General features: G+C 62.7%; 1 protein-coding gene across 1 annotated transcript; it reads left to right on the top strand.

Annotated features, from left to right (window-relative positions):
* Positions 1-2,305: 2,305 nt before the first annotated feature.
* LOC116464429 (genetic suppressor element 1-like) lies at positions 2,306-17,614 on the top strand (the record flags this gene model as incomplete). Its single annotated transcript, XM_032147683.2, has 3 exons — positions 2,306-2,415; positions 3,254-3,472; positions 17,415-17,614. Coding segments are annotated over 3 exons (529 nt in total), but the record flags the coding sequence as incomplete, so codon positions are not given.
* Positions 17,615-18,101: the final 487 nt, after the last annotated feature.

Raw genomic sequence — 18,101 nt, 5'->3', positions numbered from 1 at the left:
TTAGCTGTGTGTGGTGCCACACATGTGACCATTCACGCCTTCTGATGAGGTGCCATGGTTGGGCCATGTACTGGGCAGGTGCTGGTAATGAGCAGTGGGGGCCCAGGAAGCCGGGTTCAAGTCCTGGACATGCTGCTCAACGGACTGACGTTGGACCAAGCTTAGGTCCTCTCCTGGCTTCAGTTTCGTCATCTTCACGCTAGGCCTCTTAGGCTTGGGTGATGGCTGTGAGGGGGGGACACAGGCTGGGTGGTAGGTGAAGGTTCAGCTTCTGTGGCCTTTCCTGGGCTCATTGTGAGGCTGTCTTGAGAGGTGTCCGACTGGTCTATGTGACTTCTGAGAGCTGCTGCAGTATCCCCTGGGGGGGTGGTCTTTGCGTTCACCGGGGCCCTGCTCCTGTTTTCCTGCTCCTGTCTCCTAGCGCCACCCTCCTGAGTGCCTCGTTGGGACCACGAGGACCTGGTTCACTGATGTCCACGTGGGTCCCCGTGAGGGTGGGGCACTTCGTGTTTCTAGACGTTCCCTCCTAAAAACCCCACAGCCTACTCAGTGTGGTGCTGAGGGTGCTTCGGTGACAGGACCTGGAGGTCCTCTGGACTGCTCTTGGCAGCCCCTGTGTGGGCCGTGTCCTCCAGTGTCCCCTGCAGCCACCAGGACAAGAGCTGTGGTCTCCCCCATCCCCCAGTGTCCTGTGGGTCACCTTTCCGCAGCCACCGGCCTTTTGGGGTCACGGGGTGGCCCTCTGCCGAAGGTGTGTGGGCTCGTGGGCCCAGGGCAGGGGGCTCGTGGGCAGGGTGCCTACCAGTTTGACACCATGTGCCCTCCCCATTGTGGCTACGTTGGGGTGGGCATCGCAGACCCAGCGCATGGATCCCATTTGCTGAGACACCTGCGTGGCTTTGGCTGGACCCCCTGCCTGCTGGGACTGGCATCTGTCCTCGCTGCCTGGCATGCTGTCTCATAATGGCCCTGGGGCGCCCCATAGGCTCTGAAGCCCCTTATGTCAGTTCCCCCATTATGCTCCGGGGAGTGACCTCATGTGGTCGGCTTTGCTGTGCTCTTACCCCGTTGGGTAGATGAAGAAACCGAGGCCCTGACAGGCAAAGTAACTTGCCCTGAGGTTGTTCAGCCAGAAGCGGCAGAACCTGGTCTGAGCCACAGGCGTGTTTTCCTTGCCCCCACTGGACCCGCTTCGCCTCTGTGCACAGGGAGAGGCGCCGATGGCAGCCCGGTGCGGGGGGCAGGCAGAGGCCAGGCCAGCTTTGGGGGCAGCGCAGCCGGCGGTGCGGAGCAGAGAGCAGCTGGCAGGGTTCAGGCTGGCCGAGGAAGGGCCCTCGTTGGCAGCCGGCATTTTCTGGAAGTCAGGCTGGCGGCAGAGGCCCCCGCCCTCCCGTGTGTTTGGATGTCTGTGCCAGGTTGAAGCAGGCTTGGAAAGGCAGTGTGGAGGTGCAGGTCCCCCTCCACCTCCGGCCCCTCCAGAAAGAGCCAAGGGAAGACAGGCTAGGTGGGGCCCGCTGCTGCAGGGCCGGCCATGGCGCCACGTGGCTGTCGCCTGCCATGGGCATGGGGCTCCTAATTGGGGGTCCTTTGTTCCCAAGGTGTGAGCTCTCACTGGGGAGAACAAACAATGCCCCCCGAACTCGCTCCCACCTCACTGTTCTCTCATTTGCAGCCCCCCTCGCAGGCAGTGCCCCCGGCCCTTCCCTCAGTGCCCCCTGAGAGTTATTTTCTCCCTACGTCTCCTTTGTCAGGAGAGGGAGGACTTGGCTCACTGAATACATGGCCAGGTCTCATGGCCTTTGGTGGCAAGTTCTGGGGATAGCAGGTGGACAAAGGAGGTCTCGAGGGGGTCCTCTCCACGCTGCCTCCGAGCCTGCCCGCCCATGGGGACAGGTTCCAATTAGACTTGTCATTGTGACTTAGAATCTGGCAGAGGTGGGGTGGGCTCTGGAGGCCAGGGCAGTCTCTTCAGGGGAGGAACCTGGGGGCCCCCTTGCCCTCACCCCGTAGGAAGTGCACAGTCCGCCCCTCTTGTGTGTTGGCCCCTGGATCTCTGTGACACCAGCCCCACCGTGTGTGGCCCCAGCGCCCCCCCACCCTGGCCCCCGAGATGCATCCACAGGGAGGAAGCCGGGACCCTGTCTGTGGGTGCTGTAGGGGTGGGGGCGTCTCTGGGTGGGGAGGGATGTTGGTGGAAACATTTTGACCAGGTTGGGCTTTTATTGATTGGACACACGGGATGGAAGGACTGAGGGCTTGTTTGGAGGTGGCCATGTCCTTTCCCCGGTGGTTCTGATGTCACCAGATGGCTGCACCTGGGCTCAGACCTCCTGGTGCCGCCGCTGCTGCTGCTGCTGCTGCTGCTGCGGCTACCAGCACTGGCTGGGAGGGCCAGGTCAGCTGTTGCTGGGCCAGGTCAGCCTGAACTTGGCCCTGGGAGGAAAGAGAGGGTTCTAAGCTGCACTGCGGTTTGGATTTGCGGTTTTCTGTTTTTAGCATCTCTGGGCAGACTGTGCCCAGTAAGGGGCCACAGTGGGGTCTGCGGTGCGGCTGTGTTCTTCCCCACCGCTCCCCGTCAGCCTGCCTATGTGGCCCCATCTCTGGGACCCCTCTCAGGCAGAGACGCACAGGGTCCCTGAGTGGCGGGGAGGCCGGGGGTCTGCCCTGAGTGCCCGTGTGGACTGGGCCGAGCTGGGGCCTTAGTTTCGTTTTCTGTAACGTGGGGCAGAACTCCCACCAGTCTCCTGAGGGCATTGCAGTGCGTGCCTGGCATCGTGTGCTTGTCTCGTCGGTGGCCACAGCAGTTGTCTTGGTTCCCATCGTCCCTGGGCCTCTCCGCCAGCGTGTTTCTATCTCGAGGATGCGGGCCGAACGCCTCCTCACCTTGGGCCTCAGTCTCCTTCCCCACGCCCTTTGATTGTCAGGGGCCTGTTGGGTGATGCGTGGGATCCCTCACGGCCCGCCCAGCCCGGACTGCTCTGGAGAGGTAGAGGGACAGTGCTGGCCCAAGCCGTTCAGCATCTGGGGTCCTGGGGGCCCCTTGGGTCTGTGCCGGGTTCCAGCTGGACTCTGGGGACGGGGTCTGTTCTCTCTGCAGCGCTGGCTCTGTCCTGTTCTTGCTTGTCCTGCTGGTGCCCCCGGGGCTGCCCCCACTCCCTGCCTGCCGCTGCTGACGCCGGCCCTGCCGACCCTGCTCTGGTGCTGGGCACTCCTGCTCTCTGGGTGACCTCTGGTTCTTCTTTTCCTGTTTCAGGCATGAGCCATGAGCCCAAGTCCCCTTCGCTAGGGATGCTTTCCACCGCGACCAGGACCACCGCCACCGTCAACCCCCTCACCCCCTCGCCGCTCAATGGCGCCCTGGTGCCCAGCGGCAGCCCCGCCACCAGCAGCGCGCTGTCGGCCCAGGCCGCGCCGTCCTCCAGCTTTGCTGCCGCGCTGCGCAAGCTCGCCAAACAGGCGGAGGAGCCCAGAGGTAAGGGGGCCTGCCAGGCTGCGCGTCGGGGGAGCAGCGGCTCCCGAGGCGGGGACTCAGCCTCCCGCCTGTGGTGTGCCCGCTCACAGCAGGTCTCGTTTTTCCCACGCCGTGTGCTCTGCGTGGAGCAGGCAGTGCTGTCTGAGCTGCAGACCCTGGGCCCGCCCACCCCAGCACCTCCGCTTTGCCTCTGTGCTTCTGTCTCTCCTGCCTCTGTCCTTCCTTGGGCCCCGGAGCCACTGCAGGGGTGTCCGGCCGTAGCAAGGTGCTCCTGCCAGCTCTGTGACTTGGTTGGGAGGAGGGTGGGTGCCCTGGACCAGGGGAGCCCCAAGAGGCTGCAGAGGGAGAGCTGGGCCCTAGTGCTCCCGAGTGGCTCCTTGCCCAGGTTTTGACACCCGCTCCAGAAGTGGCAGAGAACATGGTGTCCCGGGAAACATACTGGTCTGGAGCAGGAGTCTGTGGCACAGCTGAGCCCACCACTGCCCAACTCCGTGAGGCAGAGACTGTGGGGAGCATAGACAAGCGGCCCCCGGGGGTCTGGAGCCTTGGCTTCTGGTGTCACGTGGGCGGGACCTGCTGTGTGACCCTGGGCACGTGCTGACCCTCTGAGCCTCATTTTTCCTGTCTGTGCAGTGAGGCTCTAAAGAGGCCCCTTTTGGCTCTGGCTTTGGGGTACTTCTTGGCGCCTGCGATGACCATTGGCTGGGGCTGCTGCTGGCACAGATGGGGAGGGGCAGTGGGCGGCTGGAGCTGCTGGGGGCCTTGGCCCTGTGGATTCTGGCCTCGGACACCCTCTGGACTCAGTGCTCACAGGCAGGGGACTGAGGAAACAGGGACCCCAGTGGCATCTGCCTCATTCACCTCCAAGGCCCACGGGTTAGGATCCGGGTTCCAGGGCCCTCCGGGGTGGCCACAGAGCAACAGTTGCAGGAGCTGTGTCCGTCTCTACGTTACCCGGGTTCTAGCTTGGCAGAGGGGACGCCTGCCTTGACCAGGGCGGGCTGGGGGTCTTCTCATTTCTGAATGTCTCCTTCCTGGGTCCTTTCTGCTACTGCTCATTGGAAAGTGGGGGAGTGCGAGAGGACACACCTGACATTGACGGATAGGGAGGCACTGGCCCAGGAGGGAGGCCCGTTGGGGTCTGGTTTCTGTACCACCAGGGGGCAGCCCCTCCCCTCCTGGCTCTTCCTGGCAAACCAGGCACAGGCGGGACCGCCAGAAAACCCTCCACACCCTTGGCAGGGGACTCCCTGGCCACGCCTGAGTGGGCCAGGTTACATGGGCCCCACCTGTGTCAAGAGGCCGGGCAACTGCAGACAGATGGCTCAGGGGGAAGCACACTGCCTGCCTGGTGGGCCCCCAGGCATCCTGGTCTCTTTGGGGCAGTGAACAAGGCAGCTAGGGACAGACCTCGGGAGGAAGCTGAGCTTGGAGTCGAGACTCGGACTCTCCTGAGAGGGGCGGAGAGAAGCCAGGGCAGAGCTGGCCCAGCTCCTCCTGCTGCAGTTGTCTTTTTTCTCAGTGTTTAGGGGCAGGAGAACGAGGGCTGGTGAGGGATTTCTGAGGCCACAGGCGACACGTGGCTTGCGCTGGTGCTGCCTGGGCTGGGTTATCCCTGCATCCTGCCTTCATCCAGCAGCTCTGTCTGCTTCGGGGCCTCTGGGCTCCACCCCTGGGTAACGCTGCAGAGGACGTGCTCAGGAAAGGGCAGGTTTCCCTCCTCGCCAAGGAAGGTGGTAGAGAGGTGTTCAGAGTCGCCTTCCCTCCCTGGGCCCAGCAGGGGCTGTGGGCGTCACAGCAGGTGCCTGCCTCACAGGGCCGTCGCTTCTTCTCCGCTGCCCCAGGCTGGCCCCAGCACTTGGCTTGGTGGCTCGGCCAGTGGGCAGCCTGAGTGCCAGAGGCCGCTGGTCCCCACTGGCCAGGATTAAAGTGTGCCACTGGGCGCCCATGGTGGGAGGCCAGACACCATGGCCTCGGGGCCCTGCTGCCTCCCAGCTGCAACCTGGGCACTGGGAAGGGTCCCCCATGGTGGATGCCCGCCAGGAAAGGTGCCCCCGGGGTGGATGCCTGGGAACTGAATGGCAGAGGGTCGGGAGAGCGGGCGAGCAGTGCCATTGCCTGAGCCATATGCCCATCGGTTCGCTCACCCTAGTCACCCCCTATTGAGCTAGGAACGCCAAGGTTTGTGGGGCTCGGAGTCTGCGGACGTGGAGCAGTGTTTGGGTCCTGGGACGCCCTCAGCCGGGCCTTCGCCCTTGTCGCCCCCACCCCTGTTTTGATGAGTCTCCATCTGGTCACCCCCAGTCAGGCCTTGGTCTGGATGAGGAGGGACTGGGTGATTCGTTCTCGTGACCTCAGCCACTCAGTGCACCTGGTCCCCATTCTCATGGAGTCACCCGGACCCTGACCTCACCTTGCCTGTCCGTGGAACTGGCCGGCAGCCCTCCCAGGCCCCTCAGGCAGCTGAGAAGGCCAAGGTTCAGGGAGGTCAAGTAGCAAGATGGCAGCCGCAGCGGGTGGGGTCGTGTCCGTGTCCTGCTGCTGCCGGGCCTTCCCCGGGGAGCTGGGAGAGCCGCCGTTAGGACAGTTCTGAGCTGGTGGTCCCGGTGGTACCTGCTGGAAAGGAAGCCCCCCTCACCCCTAGCACCACTGCCAGTGGATCAGGGAGCTGGCGTTGGGTGCACAAAAGGGTCTATGCCTGGCCGTCAGCGCACTGACCGTGCCTCCCTGCAGGTGTTGGAATCCGGGCTGAGAGTGGGGACACGTGGACCTCCCAGCTCCCCGGTGCTATCCCCCCAGCTCCCTGGTGCTGTCTCCCCGGTGCTATCTCCCCACCTGCGCCAGAGGGCAGTAGGGGGAACCTTTGGCGGACTTGGCAGTGGGAGGGGTCTGGATTTCTTATTTAAAATTTTTTTAGTTATGATTCACATGCCATAAAATTCACCCTGTGGGTGTGCGTGATTTGGTGATTTTCCTACACGGTTGTGTGACCATCTGATTCTAGAACATTGGGTCACCCCTAAGAGAACCTCAGTTGCATTCGCCATCAGCCCCCACGCCCTCCCCCAGCTCCCGGCGGCCGCTGTCTGCTTTCTGCCTCTGTAGACGTGCTTGTGGGCATTTCATACACATGGGTTGGCGCAGTGTGTGTCTGGACCCTGAGTGTGACAGCTCCTGGTCCTCGTGGGCCGTCTGAGGTGTGACAGCCCTTCCTGCCTCTCGTGGCTGGACGACCTGGGTCGGGGGAGCTGAGCGGGGCCACGAACCCGCAGCTGCCTTTCTGCTCCATCCTGGAGGTGGACCAGCAAGGGCGTCCTCACCTTCATCGCGGCAGTGGCTGTGCCCCCTTCATCGCGGCAGTAGCTATGTATTGAGTCCCCCCTTGATCGCGGCAGTGGCTGTGTGTCGAGTGTCTGCTGTGCCCCTAGCAGGCTCGCTGTGCTTCTCACGCAGCCTTCGCCTCTGGTGAATGAGAACTGAGCCTCCGGCTTGCCTGGGTCCCACGTCGTAAGTGGCATGGGGAATTCCAACCCCCAGCTCGTGCCTGAGACTCCATAGCCCCCTGCCCCGCAGGTGTAGCCTCCTCCCCGCAGCAAGGGAGACTGGGCCTCTGTGAAAGCCACACCTGCCGGGGAGCGGGGTCCCTCTGGTGCCTACCAGGTGCCCAAGAGAGCACCAAGCCCTGGCAGGCTAGCGGCTGAGCCGGCCAGCTCACAGCTCACAGCCCCGCAGCCAGGGCTGCCTTCTGGAGGTGGCCCGTCCTGGGCAGGGGGGCAGGGATGGAAGCAGGGCAGCTCCCAGACCTTCAGGGGGAGGTGGCAGGAGAGGTGGCAGAGCTGGGGCACCCAGGGAGCAGCAGAGGCTGTGCTGCCCCATGCGGCCCCTCCTCGGGGGGTGCCCTGAGCCCTAGCTGCCTGCGGCAGCCTTGTCACTCACCCTGACCCTCCTCTCCAGTGCGCGCCTGACGACTTCTGGAAGTGGCTCTCGTTTTTCGCCATCTGACTGCGATTGCCTCCGCGTCTCTCCTCTCGTTGTGTCTCAAGCGTGTAGTTTAAAAATTGAATTCAGACGAAGCTGTGGCATGCGCTGCCCCAGGAGAAAGGCTGGGGAGAAGAGGAAGAGGAGGCCCTCGCTGAGATTTATTTTTCTGGAGGCGCTGAGACGTCTTCTCATCTTCAAAGCTCAGTCACCTGCCCACAAGCGCGGGGCCAGACACCCATCCCCAGGGCCAGCCTGACCCTTTCACCTACTCACTCCCGAGGCTGGGGCGCCTTGGGCGAGGGCGGACGCTTGGGAATCGCCGATCCACGCCCCGGCACCTTCCTTCCTTGCTGTGTGATCCGGGCAGGCCGCTTCACCTCTCTGAGCTTCCGCTTTTTCTTGGGTGAGGAGCAGTTCTCCACCTCATGAATTGTGGGGACTCGGTGGGGACGTGCCACAGCCGGGCATGGTGGCATGAGCGTCAGTGCAGCAGGCCTCCACCCTGGCTCCCACCCTTGCCTCCCCTTCCTTGCCCCCCACCCTAATGCTGCCTCCTTTCACCTTCGCCATTCTTGCCACCCCCACCTGCTACGTGCCTCCCCCACCCCTCCACCCACTGCCACCCCTTCTCCCGACTCCCCGTCCTACCCCTGTGACCCCCATCATCTGCCCCGCGAGGGCGTGTGCTTCCCCGGTGGGGTTGGAAGGTATGGGTCCGCCACGGCTTCCCCACGTCAGTGGCTCTGGGCTGGGAGCCTGCAGTGGCTTCCTCTAGTCCCAGTGGTGCAGGGTGCAGGCAGGGCCAGGTGGCTGCCTATTTGTCTTGACTTTCTGGGAGAAATGGGGCTTGCAGTGCCCGGGCCCCATGCAGAATATTCTAGAAGGAGCCTTAGGCTGCAGGTTTGGGCGTGATCCCGAGTTGATCCTGGGTTGCACCCCCAGCGCCTTCCCAGTGACCAGCCCAGGCTGCGGTCTGATCCCAGGCGTTCCTGACCCTGTTCTGCCCTGGTGGCTGTTGGTCTCTTTGTTCCTCCCACATTGTCCCAGCCACCAAAGGGATGTCCCCGGGGCCGCCCAGCCCTCCCTCTGTCTCAGCTGGGCCAGCTGCTGCCGTAGCCCAGACTCCTCGGGTGGCACCGGGTCCTTGTGTACAAGCAGGGACCTGTCCCTTCCTTGGAGTGACGGCCTGGCCACCGCCTCCCTCCCTGCCTCTCCTACCAGGACCTCTTGTGCACAGAGACCCAACCACCCCCATAGGCATCTGAAACCTCAGCCTAGGAGTCCCGAGACTGGGGGGTGGGTCCCAGCCCTATGTCCCACCTCCCGCCCAGGACAGATTTTGACTCCCCTCTGAGCTTCCTGGGCGCGAGGCCTAGCCTGCCTTGCGGGTGTGTCGGGATCCCCACATCATCCCTTGTCCTTGGAGGTGCTTGTTGACTGACTGAATAAGTGGTGTTTGCCCCGAGGGTGCCCCAGGAACCCCTGTGCCTGGAGCCAGGCCTTGTGCTTCAAGCTCCCCAGCTCCACACCGCGAAGGCAGCCCTGAACCAGACTGGGGTCTGACAGCTGTCGGGCCTGCCCTGGAGCTGTCCAGGCCAGGGGCTGCCCAGTGTCTCTGGCCCCTGCAGAGGGCAGGCCGTGGAGCCTCCACCGCCGCCCCCACTGCTGTGTGAGGAAGCCAGGGCTGCTGCCAGGCGCCCTCGCAAGCTGTGTGGCATCTGCTTGCCGTGTGCAGCAGGCAGCAGCCTCCCGCAGGGACGCAGCGCCCGTCTGCCAAGGCGGCGGGGGGCGGAGGTGCGGGGAGCCTCCCGTGTCCTCAGCTGCTCCAGGAGGCACGGGCAGCACCTGGGACCACGCATCCCCTCCCTGGGAAACAGTTGGGGGCAATCATGCTGTGGGCCTTTGCTCTGCGAGGCTGGCGCTCTGGGAACGGGGTGGCCCCAGAGCCTTCCCAGGTGGGCTGGGAGAGCCGCCGTCTGGAGGACAGTTGTAGCAGGTGCTCCTGGCTGGAGAGGAAGCGCCGCCTCACCCCAGCACCGCCCATGGTGCAGGGAGGTGGGGTTGGGCGCACAAGAGTATGAGCCCGTTCCCACCCCACCTCCTTGTCACCAGCTCCGTGGCCGGGACTCATGGCTTCCGTGCCCACACTTTGCTCCCTTAACACTGGCAGGAGGGCTCGTGGTACCTGCCCTGGAAGCTGCCAGAGGTCTCTCCAAGCAGGTGTTGGCCACTGTGTAACCTGCGGCAGGAGTGGCGCAGGCACCCACAGCCCGGCTTGGGCCACAGGGACGGGGCCGATGGGTCGTGGCAATGGGGCTGGAACTCCTCTCTTGTCATCGAGGCCTGCAGGGCCCTGTGCCGCCTTCCCCTGGTGGTGTCTGCTGGCTACCTGCCTCGTCTTGTCACTGGCTTTGCAGGCAAGAAGGGAGGCAGATCCGGTTACTGTTCAGTCCCTGGTGCCACCTGAAACCAAGATCCCGCGTGAGTGAGCAGGGACCACGGAGCCTTCCTCCTGAGTTGCCGTGGGAATGATTCCACCGTGGAGTGGGCCTGGGCGGGGGAGAGGCTCCCCCTTTCTGCCGCTGCCTCGGAAATCTGCCTCTCAAAGAAAACAGCAAAACAAACAAGGAGGAAGGATCCCGCCTGGCAGGCTTGCCTCGCGTGGGTGTCAGTCTGCGGCGGCGGCGGCTCTGCAGGCGTCTGGAGCCCGTCTGTCTCCAGCGCAGGTGTGAGCGCCGCGGGTGTCCTCATGGTGCCTGTCTGTTCTCCTGGCCCGGGGGGCAGGGGGCTGGTGGTCAGGGGAAGCCAGAGCCGGAGGGGAGCAAGGCCCACGGAGAGGACCCCACCACCTGTCCCGACCCCTTGTCCGCATAGCACAGTGGGGAGCCCTGGGCAGGGTGGAGGAGCCCAGTACTTGGCGTGCCAGCCGTTGGGGGGCCTGTCCTGGAATAATGGAGGCAAGGCCTCCCCTAGCCACTTGGATATAAGGGTGATTTTTTCCGGTTTCCCCTGATGCACCCTCTGCCTCCCCGCAGCCCCTGTGCCCCTTTCTTCTTCCTCACCCTAATGTCCCACCTCCCTTAGGGTACCTGTCTCAGCTCCTTTGGCCCCATGCGGACTCTCCCAGCTCCTTTGGCCCCACGCGGACTCTCCCAGCTCCATCCGGCTCCCAGGGTCCAGCATCTAAGCTCACGGTGTTCAGCAAATAATCGGCCCCAGCAAAACGCATTTCAAGCTAGAAACGCACACCTCCCATGGAACCCCACACCTCCCATAGAAACCCACACCTCCCATTGTCAGTTTGGGTTTGATGACTGTGGCACGTGACGGCAGGGTGCGCATGTGAGCGCGCCACTGGCCGACGCCCCCCCGCCCCCGTCCTTTGCAGCTGTGAGGTGGGGCCTTGTGAGTGGGCCCACGCCGCAGGTCGGGAGAGCCCCGTCCTGGGAGCCTCGTAGGGCAGCTGCTGCTACTTCATCTCCCGCTTCTCCCTGGAATACAGGGGGTCATGGCGTGACTTCAGCCCTGCGCTGTGGTGTGCCTGCTGTCCCATGTACCAGGGCTGCGGTAACTCCAGAAGGTTTCCCAGCCTGTTCTTGTCACCTGTGCGACGGGGACTTCACCTCCCAGACCCGCACGATTCCCACTGGGCAGGGGGCTGACTGGCTCTTTCCTTTGGGGTCTGCTGTTCCCGTTCCACTGGGCGGAATTCAAGGAAAGCAGCTGGGGTGACTCAGCTCTTGTCCCTCTTGCCCACTCACTGGCTGGCGGCTTCCTGTGGCTCCCATGGGCCTCCTGGGTCAAGGGGCTGGACCTCCTCTGGCCGGGCTGCTTTCCACGTCCATGTCGCCACAAGTCCGCCCAGGGCTGGGTTCCCAGGTTTTGGATGGAAACAGGTCGGTAGGCGACGGTAGAGAGTGGAGGAGCAGCCTGGGCAGACACAGGCTGTATGGACCTGCCCCGCCCTGCCTCCAGGTGTTCCAGCCCCCACCGGCCGAGGGCCCAGCTGGCATCGCCGTTGGCGTGTCTGCTCCAGAGTCATGGCACGTGGCACAACGGGGCTCCTGCTGAGTGGATTCTGCCCAGAGCTTTTCAAGGTTGAGCTGGGAGCTGAGCATGATGCTGCATGCCTATAGTCCCAGCTACTCGGAGGCTGAGGTGGGAGGATCATTTGAGCCCTGGAGGTTGAGGCTGCAGTGAGTCATGACTGCACCACTGCACTCTAGCCTGGGCGACAGAGAGATACCCTGCCTCTAAAAATATTTTTTAATTAAAAAGAAAATTTTAAACACTGATTTGGGGACAGAACAGATGACAGGAAGAGCCCCCAGGTTAGCAGACACACAGGGTCCCCTAGGTTCTCACCCTGGCCGGCACCTGCCCTTGCATGGTTGAAAGTAGGGGGCAAAGTGCAGCTGGGGACCCTCCTTCCAAGGGGCTGAGACAGGGGTCTGTCGCTCGCCCGTCTGTTCAAGCTGCTCCTCACCTGTGTCTCCATCGGCAGCATGGGCTTGGCATGGCCTGTGGACACCGGAGCCGTCCCCTGGGGCTTTGGCCCTGCTAAGCTCTGGGCATACCCCTGGCCATGGCATCTCACAAAGACGTTCCAGGGACCCTCTTTAGGGAAGCACGTCCGATAGTCACCGTTCTGTTCTCTCCGCCGTTCCCCTGAGTAGCTGCAGCGGGGCCAGGCTCTGGGGTGGGTCAGGGCCATGCAGAACAGCGGCTGGGGAATGCCTGTGCTGAGTTCGACCGGGGAGTCTTTACCTGTCAGAGTGGCCTGCCCTCCCCTTTCCTTCCATGCTCGCTGCTGGCCTGGCCAGGGCCTGTGGCTTTGGGGCCTGACCACGGTGAGGCCACACCCGCCTCGGTCTGTAGTGCGCTGGAGAGTGGTCCTGTGGCCTGGCCCCCAAGTGCCTCTTAAAGACCGATGACTCCTCTTCAGGGGGTGCCGGTGGTTTTTGCCTGGCGGCGTGGGCCTGAGCCTGGGTGGCTGACAGGTGCTGCTGTGGCGCTGCGGTCCTGTTTTCGCCCTCAGTACACTCCCCGGCTGACTTTGGGGTGTCAGCTGTTAATTACATCTGCCCATGGGCCTCAGCACTCATCTTCGAGGTCAGACAGCAGAGGTGACGCGGACACGGGCTGCCTCTTGTCATCTCTAATCCGGATCCGTTTCATTGACTAACTCCTGGCTGAATACCGCCAGTTAATTACAGCAATCACAGACCTTCCTGCTCCAGCCACGCGGTGAGAATGAGGGTTCGAGGGCCAGGTGCCGGCCTCGCTAATGGGCCTGGCATTGTGGGGACATCGATCGAGGCTGAGCTGGCTGGTCTGATGAGTAGCACCCCCTAGCAGGGATTAGGCCGCTGAGTGTCAATGGCCTCCTCTGGCCCCAGACAAGACCCTGCCCCAGAGAAGCTCCCCTCCCCTCACCCACGCCTCTGACTTCCTCACCCACTGGTGCTTAGAAACGAGGCTCATTCAGAGACTCTGGAGTGGCGGCTGCCTTGGTCGTGGCGAGGGGTCTCTCTGGGAGGTGGGGTTCAGAGGGATGGGGCAGCGTGGGGTCTGGAGCCAGGCAGCTCTGGGTCTCTGTGCATCCCCTTATGGCATGGGCTATAAGGTTCTCCCCATTTGTAGAGTTGGGGTACAGAGAAGTCTGAGGTTCCTGGGGCTTGGCACGTGGTGGGGCTCGGAAGCTCCTGCTCCCAGCTCCCCACTCTCCAGTCCCCAGGGAGGACCCAGAGCGCACCCCGCCATTGGCCCCAACTTTTCCCCTGGGTAGCAGGAGCCCGGATCATGAGCTCTCGGCAGCCTCTGCCTGGATGGGGTGGCGGCTCTTGGTGTGTTGGTTTTATTTCCTTTTTCAGCTCCAGAGCACAAATGTCTACATTTCCCCCACTCACAGCTACTAGAATCTAGACGGGAACACCCTGGGTTTGGGCCGGGTGCACAGAAGGGCTTCCCATGAAGAAGGGCGGTGAGGCAGGCGCAGTTACTCATGCCTGTAATCCCAGCACTGTGGGCAACCGAGGCGGGAGGATCGCTTGAGTCCAGGAGTTTGAGACCATCCTGGGCACCATAGCGAGACCCTGTGTCTACCAAAAAAAAAAAAAAAAAAATAGCCGGGCCTGGTGGCATGTGCCTTTAGTCCCCGTTCCTCAGGAGGCTGAGGTGGGAGGATCACTTGAACCCAGGTGGTCGAGGCTGCAGTGAGCTGTGATTGCACCACTGAACTCCAGCCCAGCCTGGGCAACAGAGTGAGATCCTATCTCAAAAAAAAAAAAAAAGAGTGGTGGGCACAGTACTGTTGATAGCGGCCACAAGGTGAGCCCAGCCTGTCTGCCACCAGCTGAGGGACGGACCAGTAAGGAGTGGGTGGACAGAGGCACACAGTGGACTGTCACTTAGCCGCGGGAAGGAGAGATTCTCTTAGGTGCTACAATGTGGCTGAGCCGTGAAAACACGGCTCCCAGTGAGAGGAGCCAGACAAGAAGGGCCACACGGTGGGATTCCCTTGATGTGAAGCCTCCAGAACAGGCCCCTCCGTAGGGGCGGAGAGCCGATGCGTGCGGGGCCTGGGGAGAGGGGAGTGGCTGCTCGTGGGTAGAGGGTTCCTTTTGGGGTGACGGAAATGCTCTGAAATGGCTTGTGGTGATGGTCGCACAAGTCTGAACGTGCTAGAACCGTGGGGCCGTGCGCTGGGTGGGTGAGTCACGCGGGATGGAATCGTAGCTCGGTGAAGCCGTAACAGCTGAAACCCGAGAGCCCTGGAGGCTCCATGGAAACTGCTTTACAGAAAGACCCTTTCCCTAGGTTTTGTGTGTTTTTCCCGAAAAACTTAAAGTGAACTTTTTCTCAAAATCTAAATATGTACAGAAAAGCACCTAGACCGCCAGTGTCCAGAACGAACCCACAGATGAGCAGGGCTGAGGCCTGTTCTCCTGTCCCCACCCTCTGCCCCTGAGGTGACGGGCGTGGTGCCCCGCCCTGCAGCCAGGTGTCCCTTCCTCAGGTCGATCTAGTAGCCCGCCAGCACAGTGCCCAGTCCCAGGGGTTGGCGCAGCCGACTTGGGGTGGTGGAGTTCTCGGGGTGTGGGCAGTGGCTGGCTAGTCCATCCCGGGGTCTGAGGGTGGGTCACGCCTCAGGGGCAGCAGCCCTCAGCCTCACTCCCCACCTGGGTCAGGTCCTGGTGGGTGGGAGCGTGATGCGTTGGGGGCCTTGCCTTGGGCAGTTCAGGGGTTGCTGGGGAGAATGTGAATGTGCCTCTGGGCTGCTCTGGGGCGTGGCCGATCTGGCTGGACTGAGTGTCTGCTGTGGGGCTGCCCTGTCCAGTTGTGCAGGTTGCACACAAGCCCAGAGAACCACATTAAAGAGGCCCAGATAGCGTTCTGCAGGAGGCAACGGACTTGGCCTGGGGACAGGGCAGCTGCCCCACCCCGAAGGAGCACCTTTTGGAGAGCAAAGCCCTGTTTCCACATCGGGATGCCTGTGGGGCTCTGCCTCCTGGTTACATCACTGTGGCCACTTTGGCTGCCTGAGGCCTCCGTGCGCCCCCTGTAAGCAGCAGTTTTCTTTGGTGAATGTGCGTGTGCCCACTCCGGACACAGTGAAGGGGAGATGAGGCTGCTTCTGCCCCCGGAACCGAGGCCAGGTCTGAACAGAAGTCGGGCAGGATGCCGGGAGCTGATGGGCTGGGGTTCTCCTTCTGGAAAGGGCATCTGACCCCTGCTTCTACCATGCCCCGGGCTGCAGGTACCTCCCAAGTGGGGCTTTTGCAAACAGAAGGTGCCCGGTTGTACCACACCTCCTCAGACGGTGGCATCTGTCCCCATGGGCCCAAGTGCAAGCTTGCACAGCCGCTGTGATACGGGGTCTGGGTGCCTGGACGCACGGTGCTGCTGGTGGGTGGACGTGTGCCTGCTCCTGCCGCAACCTGCCCCAGTGGACACTGTGCTGTGATACCATAGAATCCAGGGCCACCTCTGCGGCCTGCCTTGTTGGGCACATTGGCCTGCGCTGGACATCAGTTGGGTGCTGTGTGTGGCTCTTGGGGACAGAGATCTGCCCTGGGCCTGTGTCAGGGAAGGGGCTTAGGGAGGGTGAGCCGGACGCTGACCTGTGTACAAGTCCACAACCGTGTGAGCGGCACGAGGTCTCCCCCTTGCAGGCTGCAGGCCAGCCGGAGTCGGGGGTGTGAGTGTGCAGCCGTGCACCCCCTGGGCCTCGTCAGGCTGGGCAGGGTCTTGACTCCCAGGCAGCAGAGGTTCTGGAGCCCCAGGCCTCACTGGCAGCCCCAGCCTCTGGGGAGCTGCTGTGGCCTCGGTCATGGGGACTTGACCCCCACAACAAGGGGGTGGAGGCTCTGGAAGCGAGGCTGGTGCCTGCTCGGGGACAGGAGGACTCTTGGAGCAGGTGCCTTTGGCCATCCTCAGCCCCACCCCTGCCACCACACACACTTGGTCCTCTTCTGACCTGGGTGGGAGACAGACAACAGAGGGGAGCCTTGGTGTGAGATGGAGGAAGCCCCTTCCTTAGGGCCTGGGAACACTCCTCCCCGTCCTCGCCCGTCCAAACCCCTGCTGCACCTGCAGATGGGCCGGGGTGGCCCTGCCCGTCCATGCCTCCTGCCCTTGGGGTATCCTCTTGGCTATAGCCACCAGTCACCCAGGCCCGAAGCCCTCCTGCCTGCCCTGCGCCCTCCCCCTGCTACCAGCGGGGCTGCAGCCACCCATTCTCCCGTGCCCACGGCGTCTTGGGGGCTGAGGGGTTCTTTCTGAGGTGATGGGCGAGTGCTGGGGTAGGTCGTGGTGGTGGTTGTAGACAGCGAACCTAGGCAGACTTCCTAATGGGTGCCCTTAAGGATAGTGAATTATATCTCATTTTCTGAAATTTAAAAATAAATGGATCTTTTGAAGAAACTCCCCCAGGGTCACCGTGGGTCACCCTGAATGGCTGCCATTTGAGCTTCCTCAGCCACCACCGCACTGCGTCTCTGCTTGGCTGGGCCCCGTAGAGGGGTGCTAACCACTTCTTTTTTTGTTTTGAGACGAAGTCTCGCGCTGTCACCAGGCTGGAGTGTAGCAGCGCGATCTCTGCTCACCACAACGTCCGCCTCCCGAGTAGCAGGGACTACAGGCGCCTGCCACCACGCCTGGCTAATGTTTGTATTTTTAGTAGAGACAGGGTTTCACCATGTTGGCCGGGATGGTCTCAATCTCCTGACCTCGTGATCCGCCCGCCTCGGCCTCCCAAAGTGCTGGGATTACAGGAGTGAGTCACTGCGACCGCCAGTGCTGACCACTTCTTATGTTTGTTCCCTGCCGCGCTCCAGCCCCATGTCTCCCCTGCTTGACGGGAGCCCCCGGAGGGGGCATCTTTTGCTGTGACCCCCCCCAAGCACATAGGGGCTCCCTGGGAAGACTCAGAGGCTTGGGGTCTCTGCTGCTCACATGTGGAGCTGCATCTCGGTGGGGCAGGGTGCGTGGCCCAGCTGGCTTGTGTGTCCTGGGATGTCCACAGGCCCCTGGCTCACGACACCTCCTAGAAACACGTGTGTTCTCTAACTCTGGGGCTCCGTGTCTGTCCCGGAAGGTGCTGCCTTCGTCTCTCACTCAGGGACGTCAGGCACTGGACCTGCCCGCCCTGCCCAGGCTCCTTCTGTCTGGTGGCGGTGGGCGGCCCTGGGCACCAGAGCATCTGTGCTTTGTGCCACGTGACCAGGGCCTGTGGGGCAAAGGAATAGGGAGTGCTGGGGTAGACTGAGCTGCTGACCTGATCGGGCCTCAGGAGCGGTGTCTTCTGCCCTCCTGTCTTGGGTGGGGGCCCACGAGGCTGGTAGACCTGGTGCTCTGGGGGCCTCACTTGGGGCAGGGGGGCAGCTGGAGCGCAGGTCCCCAGCTGGCACTGCAAGCGGCTGTCACCGCGGCTCTCAGGCCACCGTCTTCTCCTCCACAGGGTCCTCACTGAGCAGCGAGTCGTCCCCCGTGTCGTCTCCGGCCACCAACCACAGCTCCCCCGCCAGCACACCCAAGCGCGTGCCCATGGGCCCTATCATTGTCCCCCCTGGGGGCCACAGCGTGCCCAGCACACCCCCCGTGGTGACCATCGCTCCAACCAAAACCGTCAATGGCGTCTGGAGGAGTGAGAGCCGGCAGGTGAGTGGGGCGGGGCAGGGAGCCCAGCGTCCTCTAAGTGGGGAGGCTGGATTCAGGCATCCGTTGGGGGCTCTGGAGCTTTCGAGGTTGAGTTTACATTCCAAAGACACCCCCTCCCCCACCCCCCCTGAGTTTCCATCTCCTTCCCTGCAACACGAGGGTGACAGTGGCACCCTCCTGGAGGCCCTGTGCGGGTGAGTACATCGGCCCACTCATCAGTCTGTCAGAAGAAACCACCCACTGGAGTTGTCTCGTTATTTTCTCCTGTTCTGGAGGCCACAAGTTCACAATCTGGGGGCCGGCAGGGCTGGTTTCCCCAGAGGCCTCTCCTGGGTCGCTGGTGGCTGCCTTCTCCCTGGGTCGTCTGTGGTGTCTCCGTGTCTGGGTCCTGATCTCCTCTTCTCATAAGGACACCAGTCAGTTGGTTTAGCGCCCACCCTAATGTCCTTATTCTCATTTATTCACCTCTTTAAAGACCATGTCTCCA

This window comes from Hylobates moloch, unplaced genomic scaffold (genome assembly GCF_009828535.3).
Source record: "Hylobates moloch isolate HMO894 unplaced genomic scaffold, HMol_V3 SCAFFOLD_656, whole genome shotgun sequence".
NCBI classification, from domain to species: domain Eukaryota; kingdom Metazoa; phylum Chordata; class Mammalia; order Primates; family Hylobatidae; genus Hylobates; species Hylobates moloch.
This window is presented reverse-complemented; position numbering and strand designations above follow the sequence as displayed.